The sequence below is a fragment of the Callorhinchus milii genome, unplaced genomic scaffold, assembly GCF_018977255.1.
Source record: "Callorhinchus milii isolate IMCB2004 unplaced genomic scaffold, IMCB_Cmil_1.0 Scaffold9, whole genome shotgun sequence".
In the NCBI taxonomy this organism is placed as follows: domain Eukaryota; kingdom Metazoa; phylum Chordata; class Chondrichthyes; order Chimaeriformes; family Callorhinchidae; genus Callorhinchus; species Callorhinchus milii.
In genome coordinates this window covers 18,114,689-18,139,045 of record NW_024704750.1, presented here as the reverse complement: position 1 = coordinate 18,139,045, position 24,357 = coordinate 18,114,689, and the positions used below count along the sequence as shown (strand labels likewise).

The following is a 24,357-nucleotide window of genomic DNA, read 5'->3' as shown; positions in this document are numbered from 1 at the left end:
TTACCAATCTTATATTTTAAGTGTAGGCCTCAGGTGATGCAGCAAAAAGTTATTAATTACAGAAACAAATAATTGCTCGTTTTGATCATCTCTACAGATGCACCAATACCCCAGTGACTTAATTGTTCAGCAAAACTCCCACAGCCGTTGCTTAATATTCTTAGCATCTGGATGTGAAGGCTTTTCTATTAACTACAACAAATGGTTCATCGATATATTTACTCACAGTCAGTACAATAAAGATGTTGCATAAAAGTCGATACCACATGTACCATCATCAGTTGCAGATTAATCACATGATTCACACAAACTGAACACAAAATATTTATCAGTATTTGGATTTCTGGCATGTTGCGAACAGCTGACAGTGCATAACACATAAAACACAATACGATTTTTCTTCACCCAATACAAAAGGTATATGCAAACTCAGCTGGTTTCTTGAGATTTTATGATGGTGCAATATCATTTTAGTCTGAGAGTGATTATAGATTGTGTTGGCAGATAATAGAACCTCTGAGGCAGACACTTTGTAGCCAAAGAACAGTCAACTGAACATCACTCTGAAGTGATGAACAGTTTAAAATAATTTCACTGCCAGAAACATGCTTAGATACAGCAAGGTGACTTAAAATGCAGTAATACGTAAGTATAATGGAAGTGCTAAATACGTCAGTAAAATCTTATCAGAAGTTGAAAAATATGCGAATCAAATTAGTGCCTTATTCTGAAGGTCAGGACTAAAGGTTGGATTTAAATTTTATTCAACAGATCTTTGACTGCAAAATTAACAAGTTGATGTCTGATCCTGATATAATATTGTGAGTCAATAATATCAGAATCTGCGATATAATACGGCATAATACAACACGACTACCACTGACAACATTTGCTACACACAACTGAGAAACGTTTGGAAGTTTATCTTGTATCTACAGATGCATTCACCAAGGGGTAAACATCAAAGAAATCGGGTATTGATGACAAAAAACTCATAAATTTTTCAGATTTATGTTGAAAAACTATAGTTTTAATAATAGAGATTGAGATTTCTAAACATCTTCATTTTGTCAGACATGCACATTTACCCTCCTACCTGTTTGAGGTTGGTTTCAACCTTGTTTGAGAGTTCCAAGGTACAACTTCCTCTGTATATATACATTATGTGTGTATGTACATGTGTATATCACACACACTCAAAATTTACTAAATTAAATATTCAAAAGCAAGTTGTAGGTGTTGAAATTTGCAAATAGTCAGACTATTTCCGATTGCACTAGATATTTTGGGCAAAGGAGGGCTTTCATTACAATGTATCAACTCCTACTTTTAGTCACTGTATCCGGTAAAATAAACTAATGTACAGCACTTTATGTATATACACTCACATCTTCATAATATCTTCCTCATACGTAGCAGATGGATAAACCATGGAATGTAGAGCTTTAGCCCTCGTGTAATAAAACACAACTTAATGCTAAAAGCTGATGTACAGTCCTCCAGATTATACAAGTTTATTAACCAGTCAATGCAATCCAGCGCAACCAAATGCTCTCTCCCAAAACCTAAATCGTTTGGGGGGTAGGGGGTGGGAAGAGGGGGAAATAGCCCAGTCTTCAACCAGTAAACCCACACAGCACAAACCTGACCAGAACACTCTACTTAGATTTAAAATGTGAAGGTAAGAGTTTGTAACAAAATGTAACAAGTAACAAAATGTAAATGGATTAGATCCAACAATATGTAAATCCTACTTTTAAGTTATTGCAAATTTTATCAACTTTTTAGTTAAGAAAAAAACTTGAGAAATATGCTTGCCAGCCAGTGTAAGGACTAGCTCACATCTGGTCAGCCGGGAACCAGGTGGGGTCTTTATTGACAAATTGAAGATGTGTTGCAAGCAAATTACAACCACTGCTGTACTGCCGTCATAAATGCTTAAATGTGCAGTAGGTTCAGTCAGTTCTTACTTGGACGTTTTATCAATTAACTGTTACTATGCATTTTTTGCATAAAATAGAAAACAAAATAAAGGGAAACAAGTTGAATAGGTTTATCTTACCCTTCTGCTGCGCTCATATTCTGCTATTTCCTCCATTTCTTCATTCATCTTTTCAATATTGTGTTTTCTCCTTTCCTCCCATTCCTTGATATTAAAAAAAAGAATTAATAAGCATATGACCTACTCCAACAGGCATCAAACATAGATAAGGTGGCATTATGTTCAACTGATCAATCTTTCGTGTCTTGGCCATTTCCCACAGCCCTCAATGGGCACTGTTTGTGTTGGTGCATACAGTGAATACAGAAGAAACGACCCAACGATCATGCACCTTTTGTTTTAATCACCCGGCTGTCTGACACATGTCCACTCTGATTTCAGTGCATCAACAAAAAGCTTTCACCAATTACATTCAAGCCATATGTAATCCATCATTCTATAAATTTCCATAGACACTGATGCAACAATCTAGATCTCTATGTTTGTTCCTCCACATTATAAAGTAGTTTTGAAATGCTTTCAGGCATTCAACCCAGGTGAAAGCTACAACAGAAGTTTTAAATGGGTAAAGAAACACAAATGGATGCTGGATGTATCACTATAAGCATTTCATGTATGGAAAACACAACAATACTCAAGGTCTCTGCTTATGTTTTACATGAGAAACATTTGTATAAATATGAAACATTATCAGGCACCGTACGGTAGTCTACATAAAGTCCTTCAAACCAAGTAGTTCACTAACTGAAATGACATTACATTTCCACAAAATTGCATTGCACGTTGATTTGTAGGCAACCTTAAGGATAGGGTACTGTATCTTCATAAATTATAGATTCCATTCTAATATTTTAGCTGTAGTGATTCGAAGCTTGGAACAAGCTGCTACCCAATTATCATGGGGTCTCCACTAGCCTGATTAGTGGAGCACAGAAAAAACAAATTAACAGAGACTCCCACTTAACAGCTGCTATAAAATGAATACATGTCCATCAAAAGCTAGACAAATGGTTTCTTTGTTCTGTGTACCAACAACAAGACAGTGAAAAGCACTAATTAGTTCCCAATTTGCATATCTTATTTCAACTGGACAGCAATATTTTCAGCTGCTCTGCAGACATCATGGGACCCAGGACAGGTCATCTGAACAGTTTTGGGAAAAATTGATTTGTGTAAATTAAAGCAAAATTAAGAATATAGTCCTAACAAGCTAAATTCAATTGAATTCAAAGACAATCATCATCTTTAACCACAAGTGAAATCCGATCTGAGCATTTATATGAAGTCATTAGAAATTCAATAGTTTATTGTACACTTTATATTGGTTTTGGACTGTCTCCGCTGCTTCTGAAGGGTCAAAATGCCTGAGAGGTGATTCTTCTTGCAGTAGTAGCATTTTGTATAACAATAGAGTTGCTGCAGGAAACACCTTCAACCTCCACGAATCAAGCAATATACAACATCTTTAACATCTCATTCCAGAATTTCCCAATTTGACCTAAATCCATTATCTGCGTCTGTGTATTCTCATTTTTGGATTTAAATGTTTGACTTGTTCTTGTCTGTTTTCTTGGCTTGACCCTACTTGCTTTCCTCAGTCCTGTAAAGAGTGTTCTCCAGTTTATTCACATGTGAAAGGTTTGACCTATCGTTCGATGTCTAATGGTAATTTGATCTACTGCGCATTTCCAGCATTTTCTGTCCTATCACTGAAAATAAATTTCACCTGGTCAGAATCAGAGAAAAATCTCCAAACACAGTCAAAAAATCTCCAGAGTGGCCATATTTAGATGTCAGGTCACAAAGAATATTCTCTTCCAAACCAGATTTTTTCAAGAGCCCATCTGGCAGCAAGGGAAGGGGAAAGTCAAACGGGGTTCCTTGGTCTGCATAATTAGAAGTTTTTTTATATCTTCAATGGCTCGAGAAACCAAAACAATGTTCAACAATTAGATGGAAATATTGACTGAAGAGAACCCTCCAGCCATAGGTTCTTGTCAATCAGGAACTACCAATTAACTACTTCTCTAGGATTCCTCAGGATAGCTACTAATAGACTGCAGAAATGCAACCCTCTCCAGAACTTTTATCAAGTTAGCAGAGGGTGCTCTGCAACAGTCAAGAAAGGTACTAAATGATTCCTGTTTCCCACATTAGCTCAACAATTTTGCCCTCTGACACAGAGGATAAGATACATCTCTACCAACTGTCATTGGAGGAATCTCAAAGTTGTACACAACTATACATCACCCACACCAAGCACACAGGGCATGCTTAGTGGTGGCCTATACTGCTTTTTTATTAATTTGGCAAAAATGGAGAAAAGATTCCAGCAAATCACATATTTCAAATCTGGTGCCTTACAGGTGGTATTCTTATTCTAATGCCATTTCAGAGGCCTGGAAGCCAGTGTTTTGTCAAAACACCACCTTAAAGCTTAGGATTCTGCAAAATTTGGAAAGATTCTTAAATTTAGAAACTCGTTTTCGCCATTTCTTTTCAATTATTTTTGTGTGTAAATCAGACAGAAAAGACCAACATCGATCAGCAACAACAACTTGCACTTATATAGCACCCTCCACATAAGGTAGTGTCTCAGATCACTCACTGCAGGTTTCTCTAGATTATAATGGAAGGACATGATGTGCGCCAGTCTATTAAAAAATAAAAAGCTTAAGTGAGAATTTCATGATGAGTGTGGTCAGTTATTTCTGTACATACTGCTATATTTTTTATCTATTTTTTAAATACCTGTATTTGAAAATAATGTCTTCGCCAGATAAACAATGAACTGTGCAATATATAAATGCAAAAGTTTAAATATTTCCACAAGTTATAGAGCTCACCCTTTCCATCAACATAATAGTGATTGATTGCAGTTGGGGCAGAATGTGATCCTGTAATGCATTAGTTTTACAATAATTACAAAGCAGTGCAATGCTGCCATCTCTCAATGCCAGAGATCAAATTGGCTGCTACTTTCCAGACCCTGGCAGCCAGCCAGCTGCAGATGCTTCAGCCTGCTGTGCTGACATTACTATATAAGGCAAAAACAATTTCTTGTTTCTTGCACACTAACGTCTGCAAAAATGCACTGGTAGGTTGTCTTTCTTCTCCAAAATTGGCATTTAGCAGGTCATTTCTCTTGAACTTTGCAGTGTTCCACACATTATCTAGTTATCTTTTTTTTAATTAATAAAGTCCTTCAGAACATTCCAAAAAATAACACCAATAGCCTCCTTCTTTGGTGAATGTTGACAGTGCTGAGCCTGGCTAGGAATAAAGTATCAATTGGCAGCACCTTAATGTTTCAACGAACATTCATAGTCATTACAAACGCACAGAAATTCATCTCCAGGAGTTGCCTCACAGAGAACCTCAAAAACACCCAGTTACCAAATAGACTGTTATAACTGTGTTATCTAAATGTCTTGTGTGTATTACAGACACAGTGGGGAAGATCTACTCAGGTTCAATTCCACATCTGATAGCCGGTTCTGCTGCTAATTAGTTGAACTGGGCAGAATATGGGTACCGTGTATCACAATTGATGGCAGACTGTAGAATTTGCATGTTCAATTGTTTTCTGTAAAAGAATAATAATTAGGAATGGGCTAGAACAAGAAAATATCTCCAATGACAAATGGGCAGGAATAGAGTATTATCACAGTCCCAACTAGAAAAGGAACAATACATATAAGGAAGGGAAAAAAAAAGGTCCAAATGTGGCGGAGCAACAACAACAACAACTTGGATTTATATAGCGCCCTCCACGCCGGACATCTCAGAGTGCTTCACAGTAATGGATCCCGGGGCCAAGTCAGGGGGAAGGTGACCAAAGGCGCGGTCAAAAAGAAAGGTCTTCAGTCGAGACCTGAAAATAGGAAGAGAAGGGGCGAGGCGAAGGGAGAGAGGAAGGGAGTTCCAGAGCCTCGGGGCATGAAAGCATGACCGCCAAGGGTGGAGCGGAGGACTCTGGGGATGAGGAGCAGGCCAGACCAGGTAGAACGAAGTGATGAGTCTGCCTGAGGTCTTTTCTAAATGAAAACATTCAGTTATAGAGAAAATCAAAAGCCTTTCATCCTTGTATTGTAAAGCTAAATGAGGTTAATTGTGTGACATTTTGTTTCTTTAGATCTATGTGAAGGAAGATACATCATGAGTCCTGTATTCATCAGGAAACTGAAACTCAAGAAATTTGAGGGAGAAAAACAAATCAAGAATCTGGCCCAAGAACTATCCTGTTGTCATCACAAAAAATAAAACTACTAATCCACTGAGTTCAACAACTCATCACAAATTATACTGTGAAATTTATGAGCATAATAAAATGGCTTTGTTCTTCATTTGCAATGTATTTATTCTAGGTTTGCAAGTTATGCAAACACAAGAGCTAGAAGAATAATGGTTTTAAAATGAAAATCCCAAACCATCCCAAAAGGTTCAAAAGGGACCAAAATCCTGGTTAAATTCCCAAGCAAAAATTGAAAAATATATTTAATCCATGCATTTGAAATAAGGCTGGGAGGATGTATCAAAATGTCGGGAGGATGTATCAAAACGTTTCACAGAATTTACTGAGAAGCGTAGTGAATGTGTACTTTTCTTGTAGGTGAATATGGCAGACAATTTACACCGAGCAATGTCCCACAACAAACAGCCATGAAGTAAATTACCAAATTTATCTTGGGAATTGTTGGCAGGACACTGAAAGAAACTTCCTTCTCTTTTTGAATACTGCCACAGAATCTTTAATGTCCACCTCAATAGGCAAACAGAATCTCGGTTTAACATCTCATCCCACGGAATTCAGCAATGAACCACAGTCCTATATTGGAGCATCAGCCTGGAGGGATTGAAGCAGGGAGTTCCACAGATTTGAGGCAAAGTGGCTAGAATATTTGCCACATAGTTGAAGGGTTACATGAGCTGAAGAATCCTTACTCCTATTGCCAAATAAGACCTCCACTTCCTTTTAGAATACTGAAAAGTTTAAAAATTTACCATTGACTATTTTTGTTTTCTTTTTTTGCACCAACCAATTGCTATATCCAGTGAGAGAAATACAAGCTAAGCAGCAGGATTTTACAACCTATGCATTTTATAGAAAAGGGGCACAAGAGGGCAGGGAAGGAATGCTGCCCTGTACACGGTAAGATGCACAATCATTTCTCTCCAGTCGTTTTCAAAGATAGAAATATCAATACAATCACCTTCCGCCACATCCTCATAACAGCATTTTCTTTTAGAAATGCAAGTTGCTGATAAGCAACCGTCTTTCATAAAAAAACTGTACAATTTTGCTGCACAAGATCTGACTTCAGTTAAAAACTGGCAATTTCCACCCTGTAAAATAAGCTGTACAAGAAAATTCCATTTTATGTAACCCACCTTTGCCTTGCTTTCCTCCACAACAAATTTACGAAGCCTGTGTCCCCTTCCTATGGAGAATCGTTGGCCAACATCATCTACTTCAAACCCTTTCAGACTGCTGGGTCTTCCAACTCCCCGTTTTTCACTTACCACTCTCTTCTCCTAAAAATGCCAAATAAACAGCACATAAATAGTAATAATTCTTGCATTTGATATATTGATTTATCATTTCATTGAGACATCTCAAAGCTCTTCACAGGATATTCCGTAAAGTGGATTGACTGTGTATTTTGTGGACAAAATCAGGCAATATAATCACCTTTTTTAAAAAAATATAATCCCAGAAAAATATGCAAAAACGTATATAATTTATGTAATATGCAAAGCAAATAACTTACGTGTGAGTAGTTTTCATCATTGTTTGAATACCATTCACTCCCTTAAAGGACTGGGATTAGGGTCATTATTTGAATGGGAGAAATCATTGCCCTTTTAAGAGTTACATTTGTAGAACCATTAAAAAGCTGCATAATTTACCCTGCTCCAGTCCTTGTTCTGAATTCCTTTTCAGCTCTTCAAAGGAGGGGAGCAGAAATGTTGATATGAAGGAATACAAAGCCCCATACGTTCATGACCACACTAAGCGACCATTTTTAGTACGATCAGAGGGAAGCATAATATTCCAACCTAGCCTGTAAGAGGATTTTGTCTTCAAATTTAAGATTACCCAGTTGAAGAAAGATTCTTCAAGATTCTTCAACTCAGCTTAAATTGGAAATTCATTCTTTTTAAAAACTGTGGAAAAGCAGATTGCATGAGATTGGTCTGGATGAAGGCATCCAACCTAATCTCTCCAGAACACCCACCCTACTTTTCCCCCCTGAGGTAACCCAAGAATCTAGTCATTAGAATTTGTAATTCGGTGATGCAGGATTAGAACCTGGTACAGGGCCTTAGGTTGACGAGCTAACATTACTGCCAAGTCATCAGGAGATAGTGTGCAAGAAGATCAAAGGAGGTATGATAAATCTCTAGTTTTCTACCTTGACCAGGTCAAGACTCACAGCTCCTGTCAGACTGGGTTGGAAGCTGCTTTATAAATATTCTATAATTCAAGAAGGAGGGTTTCTGAGAAATCGAGAACAGTGTGTCTATCCCTCGGGCAGGGACAGAGTTATTTGTAATTACTACTGGATAGATGACTTCAATATTTTGTTCAGGTTAATCGTTCCAGCCTCTTGGTCAGTAATGTTGTTGAAATGGAGAAAAAAGAACAGAAGGAAAGAAACCAATGCAGGCTCAGTCCTTATACTTGATTCCTAGGCGGGGTGGGGGGAAGGAGGGAAACCTTAGGCAGGTTTCCTTACTCAAAATACCTCTGTTTACCCAGTCGTAAGTCGGAAGCTGGTTGTTAGTCAATTGGCAGATCGTTTGGCTTAATGGTCTGTGTTTCAGCCTGGCGCAGTGGTAGCCCTCTTGTCTCTAAGTGCTGTCAACTGAGCTAGCCTTACATCTTTTTTATGCATCTTTTGAGCATATTATAAAAAAAACTTACATTTGGGGCTTTTGTAATTGTGATGGTTAGAGTCTCAGGCTTGTTTTTACGAGTGGTGATAGCCATTCCTTCCAATTCTGCCCTTTTCTTGTCTTCTTCTATTTCCTGCATTAAGGTAATATTATGCTCATTAGGTAGAAACAAGAACAAGTCAAATTTGTGTTAATCCATTAAGATCATAAAAAGACTATTACTAAGTTCAACATCACTATTAAGAACAGGTAGGAAAAGGTTCAAAAAGTAACCTAAATAATTTCATGAACCCGACAGCCTAATGGGTCAGTGCAACAATAAGCCATACTGATCAGATGGTTTCCAGTTCAAATCTCAGTCTGTGCTGAATCAGCTAACCTCAGAAACTGCTGCAGTAGCCTCAATATCCCTGGGTTAGAGAGTCAGCTAGAACTCCTATTCCTGATCACTGTCCAGCTGAAACCCTGAGAGTTGTAGAATGATGAGCATTGCTAAGAGTTTAGCAGCTAGAGCTCCTTCCGCCTGTTGCATAGTGGTATTCAAACTATCGCTAAACTACAGGCAACTGCCTCATGCTGATCTTAAACACAACACAAAACACCAATATAACATTTGAGCAAAAGTCAGTTATTATAATAATAATAATCAATGCATTCGATATAGTGCTTTCCACGTCTTCTAGACGTCTCAAAGCACTTTACAGAATATACAGTAAAATGAATTGACTGTATATTTGTGGGCAAAATGCGGCAGCCAATTGCGCACAGCAGTGTCCAACAAACAGTTGTGGATTGAAGTGACCAATCTTTTATTGTGTTTTTTTTTCTTGAGGGATTATTATCAGGCATGTGGAGTAAGGAAACTTGCCCAAGGTTTTGCCCTGCCGGGAATCGAACCCAGGTCTCTTGCGAGGCGAGTGCTCTAACCACTGAGCTACAGGACTCCACGTTCAATATATTATGGCTTCTATTATATACACTGACATTGTTGGAAGTGTGTCACCTCAATGTCTTTCTTCCCCTTGGAGGAAACTGCTGAGCCAAATGTTAAAAAGTTATTAAATGCAAATAAAAGTTAACTGAAACTAACTTGGGTGAGGTAATACCTAGTGAAACAAGTCTGAGGCACAATAAAATGATTATGCCTAATAAAACTACTGATGAGCAGGCAAAAAGAGAACTTCATTTAAACCTTTTTTAAAAGCTTCGCTCAAAAGCGATTGTCTCAGTACTATCTTAGAACTCCACTGCTTGCTACCAAATGATTCATTTACATAGGGAAATAAATCCATGCACACAACAGTCGAGACTGAAGGCTGCTGACACACAAAAATGAAGAGCTTTGTGAAACAAATGAACATCCAATGAACATAAATTGTTATAGGTGGTTTATTTTCCCAGTGAGGTGACTATGTATATTTATGTGATGTTCAATATGTATGTACCTGATATCTTTTCATAAGTGCTTCATTCTTTTTCCGTAAAGCTTCTATTCTCTTGTCAAGCTCTGCATCTTTCTCCTCTTTAGTCTTTAAAACTACGTCCACCAAAGCATCCTGGAAAAAAACAGTAAAAATCAACAGTAAAAACTGGGTAAAAATGAAACGCTTAATGAGTCTCAAATATACAGAATGCGGCAAGTTCTTCAATTCAGTTTTAACTTTGAGATCTTAAAAGACCTTACAAAGAAAAAAAAGGCTTCAAAATGTTATGAAAATAGTGTGAATTGGAATTGGAATTTCTCTCCCCTCCTGGCCTTTGGAATTGAAAGATTGCACAAATGTACAAAAGCTTCCAAAACACAGTTACTCATCTTGTCACTAATTCCACAATGGTGTGAGCTTTCCTATTAAAACCACATACTATCAATACTCTTACACATAGCAAGGGAGAGAAATTTCTCACCTAAAATGTCTTCACATTCTTTCAGTGGTGATCAACTCTGCAGCAGGTTAGAGGGAAATCAAAGAAGTACTCCAACACAATAAAAATAATTCACACACTTTTACATTGCATTGCAGAGGCAATTATGAATGTTCAACTAGTTGCCTCTGGAAAGACGCCACTCGAAGTCAGATCTCCGGTTACCTCTGCATAAACCCAACATTGTACAACTGGATCTCTAGAGCAAATAATTCAACAACATTTTACACCTGTATGATGTCTTATATCAGTATGTGTTTTAAAAGTGTCTTAACATCAAAATATTTATGTGATGATATTAAAAAATCTAAGCAAATGGACAGAATGTCATTTGATCCTACTAGTCTCTGCTGACTATTGTAAAACCCTGGCTTTCATGTGGTTGTCTTCATGGGATTTGGCATGCCATATTGGATTTCATTTATTTCTCCATTAACCAGCTATAGTTAATCATGTTCACCAAAAGCCACAAGTCTCTTAAAAGGAGAAAGTGCAACTCATTTGGAAGGAGTCCAGAACAGCTTAGCTGCAACATTTCAAATAAAATCATAATGATGCTTTCTCTGCTTTGATGGCCAATTCTGTTATAAAATGTGAAATATTGCACATTACCCTAGGTGTGCATGTGTGCACACATCTGTACTATTATGTATTATAGACAAATACAAGAAATACCGATGGGAAGGGGCCCATCCCAGGACAGGCAGTAGAGAGGAAATCTTAGCCGTAATTAAGGTCTATAATAGTGAGTGTTAAGTATACAAGCGGAAAAGGGGGGAGGGAGAAAAAGACTCAAGGGAACCAATGGAGAGAAGTAGCAAGATCAGCGTCCAGATGGACCAACAAGTAGAAAAAACTCTCCCCTCTCCAAATCACAATGCTGGCAGTACGTTAGTTCCTTTAGAATCATATAATTTTATAGAGCAGTGCAGGAGGAGCCTATATATCCTATACCATGCCCCAAATCTCCGGAACTCCTTGCCTCATCCCTCCATCTTACTACTTCTTTGCCTATGCCTTCAGTCACCTCCTCTCCCTTTCCGGCTCGACATCAGCCATGCAGCTGTTAAGTGCTCTAAGACTACTTGCATGAAGGGAGCTTTATAAATGCAAGTTGTTGTTGTTCAAGACTTTCCTATAATTCCCTCCTTCCCTCTTGAAACTCACAATGGATTCTGCCTTTACCACCTTACTTGGCAGCACATCCCAACGAATCTCTATATAAAAACAAATTTTCCTAAACTCTTCTTTCGCTCTTCTTATAACAACATTATATCTGATATCACCTGATCATTTTCCTATGTGACTTCTACTAAAATACAGTATTGGGTGAAAACAGCAAAGTTATGCAACACAATAAATACGACTAGATTTGTTACTTTCAAGTGACAAATAGTGTGAAGTGAAAATAAAATACTGAGGTCAAAAAGCAAATAGGAAATATGTTTGCATGGATTGGAGAGTGGCTAACAGGAAGAAAACAGAGAGTAGGAATAAAAGGGATAAATGGGTCCTTCTCAGATTGGCAGGATGTGACAAGTGGAGTGCCACTAGGATCAATGCTTGGGCCTCAATTATTTACTGTCTATATCAATGATTTAGATAAGAAAATAAAACTTAACATATCTAAATTTGCGGACGATACGAAGATAGGTGGGAGGGTAAGCTGTGAGGATGACACACAAAGAATGCAAAGGGAAATAGACAGGCTAGGTGAATGGGTAAGAAGGTGGCAGATGGTATATAACATGGGGAAGTTATTCACCTAGGTAGTAAAAATAGAAAAGTGGATTATATTCTAGAGGGGGAAGAGACTAGGTAGTGTTAGTGTTCAGAGGGATTTGGGTGTACACCAGTCACAAAAAGTTAGTATGCAGGTACAGCAAGCAACTAGGAAGGCTAATACCATGTTGGCGTTCGTTGCAAAACGGTAGTGTACAAGAGTAGGGAAGTCTTGCTGCAGTTGTAATAAGGCCTTGGTGAGACCACAACTAGAATATTGTGTACAGTTTTGGTCTTCTTATTTAAGAAAGGACATACTCACCTTAGAGCGTAGATTCACCAGGTTGGATGTGGGGGTTGACCTATGAGGATAGGTTGAGTAATCTAGGCCTATATTTTCTAGAATATAGAAGAATTAGAAGTGATCTTATAGAAACCTATAAGATTCTTAAGGGTCTTGACAGAGTAGATGCCGTGAGACTGTTTCCCCTGGTTGGAGAATCTAAAACTAGGGGTCATAGTCTCAAGATTAAGGGTCAGCCTTTTCGAACTGAGTTGAGGAAACTTTTCTTCACTCAGAGGGTAGTGAATTTGTGGAATTCTCTACACCAGAAGGCTGTGGATGCTCAGTCCTTGAACCTATTCAAGATTGAGGTTGATAGATTTCTAAAGGATAGAGGGATTAAGGGATATGGGGATAGGGCGGGTAAATGGAATTAGCTTAGACGATCATCCATGATCCTTATTAAATGGCAGGGCAGGCTTGAGGGGCCGAATGGCCTACTCCTGCTCCTACATCTTATGGTCTTATAGTTTATTTAGCTTTTGGTAAAAACATATTAATATCCTCTATAATATTCAATTACTATTAGATCCCTCTACAACAATTGATCTTATTTTAGTTTTAGAAAAATAAGACATAAATCAGAACAGGTAGACACATTCCTAATTTGGATGGATATCCCTCATTAATTAATTATAAATTTCATCATAAGCTGCATTATTGGTTTGGCCCTTAGATCTGTACTTAGAAGCATTTTAATTACAGAGCTGCTTACCCACAACTTTCTGAATAAACTCTAGGTTGTATAAATTTGCTTATTTTTGACTGGCAAACTAAGATATATACACTAGTAAACTAATGTGGGTATTTTATACCCTTCTTCCCCATGCAACGGGTAAATGGAATTAGCTTAGAAGATCACCCATGATCCTTATTAAATGGCAGGGCAGGCTCGAGGGGCCGAATGGCCGAACGGGAAATTGTTCAATTGAGTTGCACTATTTTAGGAATAAATACATTTTAAAAACTGGGTAAATAATTTCTGTTATACTTAAATAGCTAATACAGCAATTTCTTAAAATCAAGTTGCACAATCATTAAAACGCTTAACTCCATTTCTGAAATCAAAAGCGGTCAGGTCAATTTAAATTGCTGTTCAGAACTTTAATCAAAAATGTCTTTTACATTTTTACAAATAAAAATCTTCTGCAGACAATTAAAATCTATACATTTTATAGAATTAAGCAACCTAGTTACCATTTCTTTTACTTACTAAACTCGCTGAACTAAACTCATCTAGTCGATTTGTGCAGGACAAGAGAAATTGTCCCCAAAAATATTTCTATAAACAACTTCACAGGATAGTTAAGTTTCAGTTCAGATAGATCTATGAATAGGACAAAAAATGTCAGGCAAATTGCACTTTTATATGTTTTGAAGGCAAATATGCTGAAAAATGTAAACATTGTCAGAAAAAGATTGCATTTATATTTGGTTTCAGACAGTCCAAAGGAACATTTTGATCCTCAGGTTTCTTAATTGGTCTAGCTCTTCAAACCGATTCACTGCAATTCCTAATCTCTTTGACCCCCATATTGTGGCTGAACATAGCAGGCATGAGCTGGAGTAACTGTCCTCAAATGATAATGTTTAGTTAATAAGAAAATATTCATGCCTGTATTTGCCGATGCGATTCACGAGATTAAAATAAATATACTTTTATTCATATCACTCCCTTAAAATTTAAACAAAAATCTGAAAGAATACATCACAATTTGCAATCACATACAAAGCAAGATGGACATTTATTTTTTCTGGAGACCAGCCCAATTCAAAGGAATAGTTTACCTCAAATACTTCATTCTCAGTGATGACGCAGAAAGAAAGCAATATGCAGCTGTTCTACAATTCATAAACCATGGAGCTGTTTACTGTATAATCCAATGGTGAAAAAGTGTGGTAGTAAAAACAAAAGGGAGAGATGAAGAGATTTAAAAAATAAATTCATAAACTGACAAAGCTAATTTGTGCCTCTGATGCCAGCCCACAGAATACTGCATGCCAATACAGTTAATGCACTCAACATGGCAGGACAAAATACGTCGTCATATCTATGCTGACTGCCGTCTTATTCTGGGAACAGGGTCCCTTTCTTGGTGTATCACACTTTAGTCTCTGAGTCAGCTGTCATCTAACCCCACAAGGGAGAGTTTGAAACATCATCATGTAAAAATGTGCGCACATAAACACACAGTGCTGAGCATACCCAACATTCAAAGCTTGACTCCTGACAATGTTTCAACAGCTGTAACCAGACCTCAGCTGATCAACCAGTCTGCAAATGGCTGGCACTCTTTCCATTTAACAAGTCATTTCTAGCTAATACAGATTTACATTTGACTACCAGTTTACAAGGCACAATAGAACTTACTGTTTTTTTTCTAATGACTAAGCGCTACATTACAATGTAAAATAAAGCACTCACAGTTTTGTGCATTTTGAATATTAGCAATCCTGGGCTGCTTCCAAACAGCTTCTAGAGGCATCAGTCAGCTGTCCCAATAGTAACTGCATGGTGATCCGTGATCATGCTTTGATTACAAAAGCCTGCAGGCTTCAAGCCAAGTGGCTAGGCAGCTTGACAAATGCATCCCCAGCTAAGCACAGGGTATTTTGCACTGCCTGCCACTCCTTCTTGCAGGTTTACGGTTAAAAGCCACATTTTCATGGACACAATTTAAGACAATATTACTACTGCAAATTATTTTTGATTCTAGATATCAAACCTATAGGTCATCAACTCGTACTTTTTTCCACTGGACAAAATCTATGGATTTTCATAGTTGTAAGTAAAAACATGTCTCTGATGCACTGCACACATTTGACTCTAAGACCATATTTAAAAACAATCGCGTTGTAAATAGAATTTAAAAGACAGCCAGAATTTTTCTTCATTTTAAACTGGTCCGCAGTGAAAATTTATAAAATAACCACAAAGAATACCACGGTTACAACCAATGGCCCTTCACTGAGAGAACAATAGCCCCATGCTGCAACACTATTCAGCTCTTTACAGCTGGAACAATGTCCCTAGGCAGAATACGAGAAAGATTAAAAGTATAAACAAGTCTATAAAGAACTCAGCAAGTTCTCGTCCAGCAAGAACAAGCATGGGATCTACTACTGAATAGAGTTTTATGTTTAAGCTCCTACACAGAACAGTTTAATTCTTCACACAACTCAATTATGATTTCACAGATTTATAATAATAATAAATAATAATAATAATCCTTGCATTTGATAAAGCGCTTTTCACGTCTTCTTGACGTCTCAAAGAGCTTCACAGAATAGACTGTAAAGTGAATTGACCGTATATTTGTGGGCGATTTCCATAAAGTGCAAAAGATGCATTTGAAAACAACTCCTGATAATGATCTAGGATGGAAAATGTTTTGGTTAATCAATTTCTTTTCTGCAACTAGCACTCAGAGAGAATAAAAATAGCCAAGATATTATGTGTAACTAAATAGAAGCCCTACGTGAACACTTAAATATTTGATTGCAAAAATCGTTGGGAGAATTTAATATACAAGGAAGAATGCATAAAATGAGTTAAGCAGAGGTTTGGAATGCATCAATAACGACACTTGCATTTGATATAGCTCCTAAAATGGCAAGAACATATCGAAGTGCTCCATGATGTTGCTCCACCCTACCTCTGTGACATTGTAAAACCCTACCAACCTACCCGCTCCCTCCACTCGGCAGGCACTGGCCCTCTTCACATCCCCCGCCCCGCCTTCTCCACCATCGGCGATCGGAACTTCATCCTTTCTGCCCTCACCCACTGGTACTTGATCCAGTAGTCCCTATGCCTCTCCCCTTCCCTCACCTCCTTCAAGGTCCATTTGAAAACTTTCCTCTTTGATTATTCTCCCACCCGCTTTGGCCCCCACCCCTCCCGAATCAAACCCTAGCTCGACTGTACAGTTCCTTGAGACGTCCTCTCTACATAAAATGTGTAATATAAATGCGATTTATTGTTGCTTCAAAAGTTTCTGTGAAGTGTATGTTGTGACTGTATTTGCAGGAGAACATGGCAGCCAATTTGTGAACAATGTCCCATAAATGTTAATGTGGAGCATTGTTGGCAAGGACACCAAGAGAAGCACTTCTCTTTTCTAATAGTGCCATTTGATCTTTAACATCCACCTGAATTCAGACATTCTGGATTAACATCTCATCTGAAGAATGCAATCCTGAAAATGCAGAGCTCTCCCAGCACTGCACAAGAGTGTCAGCGTAGAGTCTCGAGCTCAGAGTCCTGACATGGAGCCTGAACCCACAATCTTGTGTCACTGCCCAATATTATCACATCAGTACAATACAAAATTACATTTGTATAGCACCTTTCACATTGGGAGGATGTCCCAAGGTTCTGGAGTAAGCCTTTTTTTGCTCTGAAATTACCGTGCTCAATCCTGATTTATATGCTGCTTTTGTGGTAAATACTCGCATAATAACAGCAATTCACAGTAAAAGTGAAATACAGCATTAATGCATAACAAATGGCATTGTTAGAAAGCCGAGCGCAGGTTTCCAGTCTGTTCTCTAACTAGGAAATCACCGCAAAGAGAAACAGAAGAATTAAAATTTAAGGGCTTCTCTCCCCCTCCAAAAAACAACAAACTAGCTTACAATTTTGTAGAACCATTGACATTTTTTAAAAATTAAATGACAGAAAAGGTTGATGAGTCCTGTAGTCCAGTAGTCCTATAGCTCAGAGGTTAGAGCACTCACCTCGCAAGTGAGAAACTTGGGTTTGATTCCCGGCAAGGCGAAACCTTGGGCAAGTTCCCTTACTCTACATGCCTGATAATCTCTCAAGAAAACAAAATAAAAGAAAAAAATAATAATTTGGTCACTCAATCCACAACTGTTTGTGGGATACTGCTGTGTGCAATTGGCCTCAGCATTTCGCCCACAAACATACAGTCAATTCACTTTACAGTACGTTCTATGAAGCGCTTTTAGACATCTAGAAGACGTGAAAAGTGCTATATCAAATGCAAGGATTATTATTATTATGAGACACTTAATTAGTTCAACCTAACTAAAATGTTTGACTGCAAAGCATCATCCCTATTTCAGATAATAAAGGGAACATCATACTGGGACACTTTTTTGCTTATGAACCAGAACAGACCAAGCATTTAAATTAGTTTATGTGCACTTAAAACCATTGAATGTAGAATAACCTAAAGATCTATGCTTGATGTGCGGCTATTTGAGGTCAACAGTTTATTCAAGAGTTATCATAAATCAAGAAGTATACATTTCCCATATGACCAACCTCACACAGCCTTCAAGCACTCATTCTATTGCATACCTAGAAAATGCCCTAAAGATAGTTGTTGAATTTCAATCAGTTAACAAAACCAAACATTGTAATGCTTGCACGGCAGCACAGGGCAACTCAAATAAATACACGTCATTTTTTTCCCTCATTTATGGAAACTAACAGAGACCAGAGAAAAAAGTCCTTGACCAAATATTAAATTAGGTAGTTGACCATAATTCACCAAACTGTTTGTTTATAGAAACTTAACCAGCCTCTAATAAAATCTTAAGTAAAAACTATTGAAAACAGACTTGGAAAGATGACAGCTACTTTCAAATACGGTTTGAAATTAATAAGACTAGAAATTAAAAGTTTGCTGGCGTTGGGGAGGGGCGGGGGGAAAAAAAAGAGCAGGGAATTTGGAGCAAACTCGAGTTGAACCAGTCAGCTACAACAACAAATTACATTTGTATAGTGCCTTACTACGGATGAACCCTGTTTTAATGTGGTGGTTTGGTTCCACATAAAAAAACCAGACCTTGCATTACATAGGGCACAAGCATCGCTAATATCATTTACTACACCCTACATGCACATAAAAAGATGGTCAGTCAGCATTAGAATCTGCAAGTGTCCAGCACTTCTGGTATATCTCAGGTCCACAACATACCTATACTAAAAATGCACTTGTACTATAATGAGTTGCATTATAACGGGGATCAGACTATAGGTTGATACACATTTTGATCATCTATAAAAAAAACAAATATTGACCACTGTGAAAGGATAGTTGTGGAAGAGGGCTGAAATACAGAAACCATATCTTCAATATATACTTACCATTTCTATTCCACCTCATCTGTTCCTCAAACGTCTCCCTACAAGGACATAGACAACAAATGGTATGAGGCTTACTGATTTCTGTATAAAAATCTTTTGCAAATGAACTTAAGCACAATCTGAACATCAAAACCATAATTTGTAGATTTGGCCTGCAATAAAATCATCTTTATTTCTAAAAAATTCAAAACAAAATAGTCCCAAAATTTTGAGGAACTATAAAGAGCCTTCCCTTGAAGATTCTTCTCCCCACACTCTTTGAATTACTTTATTATATTAAAATTCCCCATGTTACAATATGTTGTACCATATCACAAGTTCCTTTACATTTGTGAATGGTTGTCTTTTCAGGGCATTATCTGTAATTGCATTGTTTAGTTAGTCCATAGAGATTTTGTCATTTTCAAATGGTCTACAGAAGTCCCGTAGTGTAGTGGTTAGTGCACTCACCTCATAACGAAACTTGCCTAAGGTTTTGCCCTGCCTGAGTTCGATTCCCGGGTGGGGCCAAGCCTTAGGCAGATTTCCTTACTCCAAATGCCTGTTTACCTAGCAGTCAGTACAAACCCGGTCGATTGGTGGATCACTTTCCGGGAGTAATGGTTTGTGTCTCAGCTTGGCTCGTACCCCTCTTGTCTCTGAGACAGAAGGTTGTGGGTTCAAACCCTAAGTCGGGAGTTGGAATCACATTGTCTAAGACCACACTCCAATACAGGGAAATGCAGGGCTGGGGGGTGTTGCATTGTCGGAGGTGCCACCCTACAGATGATACATTAAACTGAGTTCCAAGTCAGCCTGTTCAAGTGGATGTTAAAGATCCCATGGCACTCTTTGAAAAGATAAGGGAGTTAGTTTCTCCGAGTGTCCTGGTCAACAATCCCCCAAATAAAATTGGTCACTCACTCCATGGCTATCGGTGGGACATTGCTGTGTGCAAGTGGCTGCCACATTACCACAAAATACAGTCAAATCCACTTTACAGTATACCCCTTGAAGCACTTTGAGACATTTTGATATTAGTTAGCATACAAATGTAATTTCTAAATTTCTTTCATCACTCCCACCCTCTCCAAGCTCCAGCAGATTGAATTCAAGATCCTCAGTCACACTTCTCCTGTAGTACTATTCCCTTGCCCAATCCCTCCATTCTGCCTCCTCTTTCTCACTTGCTCCATGTCCCCAATCTTCTACCACACCATCAACAAAAACAACTTGCACTTATACAACACCCTTCACACAGGGTGGTGTCTCACGAGTGTTTTCGAATTACATTGTTAGAGCCAGGGAAAAAGGGAAGGTACTGTAGGCACAGTCGAAGAGGAAAGTCTTCAGCAGCGATGGGCAAAGAGAGGGCAAGGCGAAGAGATTGAGGCAGGGAGTTCCAGAGGTTCAGGGCATAGTGGCTTAAACTACAGTCGTTGCCGGTGGAGCAGAGCAGTTGAGGGACATGCAGAAGGCCCAAGAAGGGCAGGTAGAGGAGATTGGAGAGGGCATATTGTGATTTGTAACCGAGTGTGAGAAGTTTGCAATTTATCTATTCTTTGACAGGGAACCAGTGGAACCTGGCAATGGCCGGGGTGATAGGCGTGCGGAGTTGGTATGGGTGAGGGTACAGGCAGTGTTTTGAATCAGTTGGACTTTGGTATCAGTGCATCGTCGGCCACCTGTTCCCTCTCTGGAACTCTTCACTAAATTCCTTCACATCCCCCCCGCTTTGAAAAATATTCTATAAATTTACTTCCAACTCCCTCCTGCTCAGGTTCCCACTTTGTATGTATATGTCGCTTTGAGACATTTAACTATTTTAAAGTCCTATGGAAATACAGAATTAGCATATAGTCTTGTCTGACATTCCAGTGCATTACTGGGGGAGAACTATATTGTCAGAGATGCCATACTTTGCATGAGACATTAAACCAAAGTCCCACAAGGTGGATGTTAAAGATCCATTGGCACTATCCAAAAAGTTTCTCTCTGATATCCTGGTCAAGAATACTCCAGATATAATTGTTCATTCACTTTTATGGCTGTTTGTGGGACATTGCTGTATGCAAATTGACTGCTGCAATTGGCTATGAAATATATAGTCATTATACTTAACTGTAAAATCCTATGAAGCACTTCTAGACTCTTTAACAATGTGATAAGACTCTACATCAAATACAAGGATTATTATTTAAGTAATTCTTTCGCTACAACATACATCAATAAAATACTTCCAAATCGCCTCATACCACTGCAATTCTAAGAAATTACAAAAATTCTTCACCACAGTGACATGCAAAGTCAGTCCTCTGTCAAAGAGATGAAAAGATATAGTATCAGTTGTCCAGAATTGTTCTTGTCCCAAAAGAAATCACATGGTAAATATTGGCATTTCAATAAAACCAGAATGACATATGAAGGTCATTTTAGTGAAACTAGTGGAAGATGCACTCTCTTCTGGAACAAGTAGCATTTATTGTGATCCATTGAACGACCAGGCAAAGTTGTTTTGCTTTATTAAAATAAATAAATCTTTGAATTTGATATCACGCCTATACCGTCAAAAAGTTTCGAAGTGCCTCACAGAGTTCGAAAGTGTTGGGACTGTGTAATTATAATTATCCTTGCATTTTTATATAACTTTTTATCATGTAAAAATATCTTAAAGAGGTTTCTGTAAGGTGTACTTGTTGGCAGAAAATCTGTGCACAGCAATGTTCCACAATCACTGAAGTGGACGACCATTTTTTTCCCCCTCCGGGGAATTGTTAGGTATGTGAACCTGGCTCAGCACTCAGTCAAGTTCTTGGATTCAATCACATTGTCTAAGCTGACACACCAATACAGTGCTGGGGATATATTGCATCGTCGGTGGTGCCGTCCTTCCGATACGATCTTAAACCGAGGTCCCAGTGTCTTGGGCAAGAAATCCCCCAAATTAAAATTGGTCGCTCGCTCCACGACTGCTCGTGGGGCACTGCTGCGTGCAAACCGGCTGCCGCGTTTGCAGCACGTCGTGTGAAGTACTTTCAGACGTCTGGACAACACGCTAAGGCGCTCTATCGAAACGCAAGGATTACTTATTCTCGAAACCAAGAGGAACTCGCTTTCTCTTTTCGAGTCGCGCCGCAGGATCGATCCAAGTCCCACTGAACAGGCTGGCGGGAGCCTCTGTTTAACCAGGCATCCCAAAGACGGCACTCCCCCCCACCCCCCAGCGCCGCCCTGGAGTGTCAGCCTAAACCGTGAACTCAAAAGACCCCGACGTGGGGGTGGGGGGGGGGGGGGGGACGTGAACCGAAAACCTCCTCGACTGAGCGGTCGGTCGAGAGGGTCGGTCGGTCGAGGCTGTACTTTGTGGGCGAAACTCCGCAGCCAATTTGCTCACAGCAACTTCCCACAAACAGCCAATGGAGTGAATGATGGAATTTTAATGGGGGGGAGAGGGGGGAGTTGTTGACCAGGACACTGGGAGAGTGAGAGAAATTCCCTTCTCGATGTCATTTCAACTGTATATATATATATATATATATACACAGTACATATACATATATATACACGGAATTGACCGCGTCAAAACTCCCAACCGCTGCGGGCGTCAAATAATGCAGAGCCCCGACTCAGCCGCGTGCAAAAAGAAAAAGGGGAGAAAAAAAAACCCATGACGGGAAGCCACGAAGCCGCGGTCCTGACCTTTAACAGAACACGAACGAGGAGACAAAGCGGGCGAGACCGTGCGCGTGAGTGAGTGAGTGAGTGTGAGGCGAGAACGGCGAGCGGGCGAATCGGTCGGTCGGGTCGGTCGGTCGGACGGACGGGTCGGTGAGGAAACTTCAAACTACGCCACAGCGCCGGGTGTGTAACGCACCTTCGGATGCCCCGGGTCTGTTCACACCTCAGCGCGATTCCCTCTCTGTCTGTCTGTCCCTCTGTCTGTCTGTCTGTCTCTCTCTCTGTCACTCACTCAGCTCGAGACGCTGCTCCCCAACTGCCGTCGGTTAAAGTCGCGCGACGCGACCGTTTGTCCGGCCGGCGCCGGCACCGCGCTACCGGGGGGGGGGGGGAGAGACTCGGGCAAGCAGTGCGCAAGCGCGCACCCCGAGCCGATCCGACCGCACACCCGTGCCTTAGCCCCGCCCCCCGCGCGCCGCCGCTTTGTTTACCATGCTCCTCGCGCGGGATTGGCCAGTCCCCTGCCCCGGGCCCCGCCTCCTGACGCAGGCGGGTCACACGCGCCATTGGTTGGCGCCGGCTGTCCGTCACGCATGGTTGCGGGGCTGTGATTGGTGGGGGCACTGCTGTGGACTGGGTGGTGCTGCTGCTGTTGTTGTTGTTGTTGTTCAGGATGATGATGGTGGTGATGATTTCACCCACAAATATGCGGTCACTTCACTTTACGGTCGGGAAGACGTGAAAAAGCGCTATATCAAATGCGAGGGTTATTATTGCGATGGTGGTGGTGGTGATGATGGTGGTGGTGATGGTGGTGATGGTGATGATGGTGGTGGTGATGATGGTGGTGATGATGATGATGGTGGTGGTGGTGGTGGTGATGATGGTGGTGGTGGTGATGATGGTGGTGGTGATGATGGTGGTGGTGGTGGTGGGCGGCTCATTAATAGCCGCAATTAATTCATATTCGGCTGTGAACTGGCTCCGAGGCGACACGTTTGACAACAGGTGTCAGAATCTGGAGTTCCTGGAGCTGACTGGTTAGAGCACTCGCCTGGCAAGCGAGAGACCGGGGTTCGATTTGGAGGGGCGGGGGGCGAAACCTTGGGCAAGTTTCCTTACTCCACGCGCCGGATGATAATCCCTCAAGAGAGAAAAAAAAACACACACAATACTAAGTCGGTCACTTCAATCCACGACTGTTTGTGGGACGCGGCTGTGCACATTTGGCTGCCGCGTTTTGCCCACAAAATATCCGGCCAATTCGCTTTACAGTAATATTTTGTGAAGCGCTTAGAGGCGTCCCAAAAGACGTGAGAAGCGCCATATCGAATGCAAGGATTATATTATTACGATTCGAATCAAGCCCACTCTGTGTGGCAGTCTCGGTAATGCCAGGTCCGCAGTGCTCCAGCGCAGCACTGCCAGCCTTGTTCATCGCCTGACTGACTTCTAGTATAATCATAATCCTTGCGTTTGAGATAGCGCATTAACATGGCTCCTGTGAAGGGAGGAGTTGAGGGGGCCGACAAGCAGGGAGTTTGCATAGTCAAGTCTGGATGTTATGAATGCGTGTATGAGAGTCTCGGCGGCCTGCGGTGTGAGACGATGGCGGAGCCGAGCGATGTTGCGGAGGTGGGGTATGAAAACTGCAATTTCAGTCTCCAACATGTCAAAAAAAATATAAAG

At 39.9% G+C, this 24,357-nt stretch overlaps 1 protein-coding gene across 7 annotated transcripts in view; it reads right to left on the bottom strand.

Annotated features, from left to right (window-relative positions):
• Positions 1–23,047, bottom strand: part of LOC103178459 (coiled-coil domain-containing protein 9) — a 46,543-nt gene extending 23,496 nt beyond the window's left edge. For 3 of the 7 annotated variants that reach the window (XM_042338056.1, XM_007893209.2, XM_042338061.1), the window contains exons 1-5: positions 15,316–15,396; positions 10,348–10,458; positions 8,931–9,035; positions 7,394–7,537; positions 2,063–2,146 (exon numbers count right to left, since the gene is read on the bottom strand). In XM_042338056.1, coding sequence (XP_042193990.1) covers positions 2,063–2,146; positions 7,394–7,537; positions 8,931–9,035; positions 10,348–10,458; positions 15,316–15,327 — 456 coding nt within the window. In that variant the 5' untranslated portion in view covers positions 15,328–15,396. The other 4 variants (XM_042338059.1, XM_042338058.1, XM_042338057.1 and 1 more) reach the window with 4 other exon arrangements.
• Positions 23,048–24,357: the final 1,310 nt, after the last annotated feature.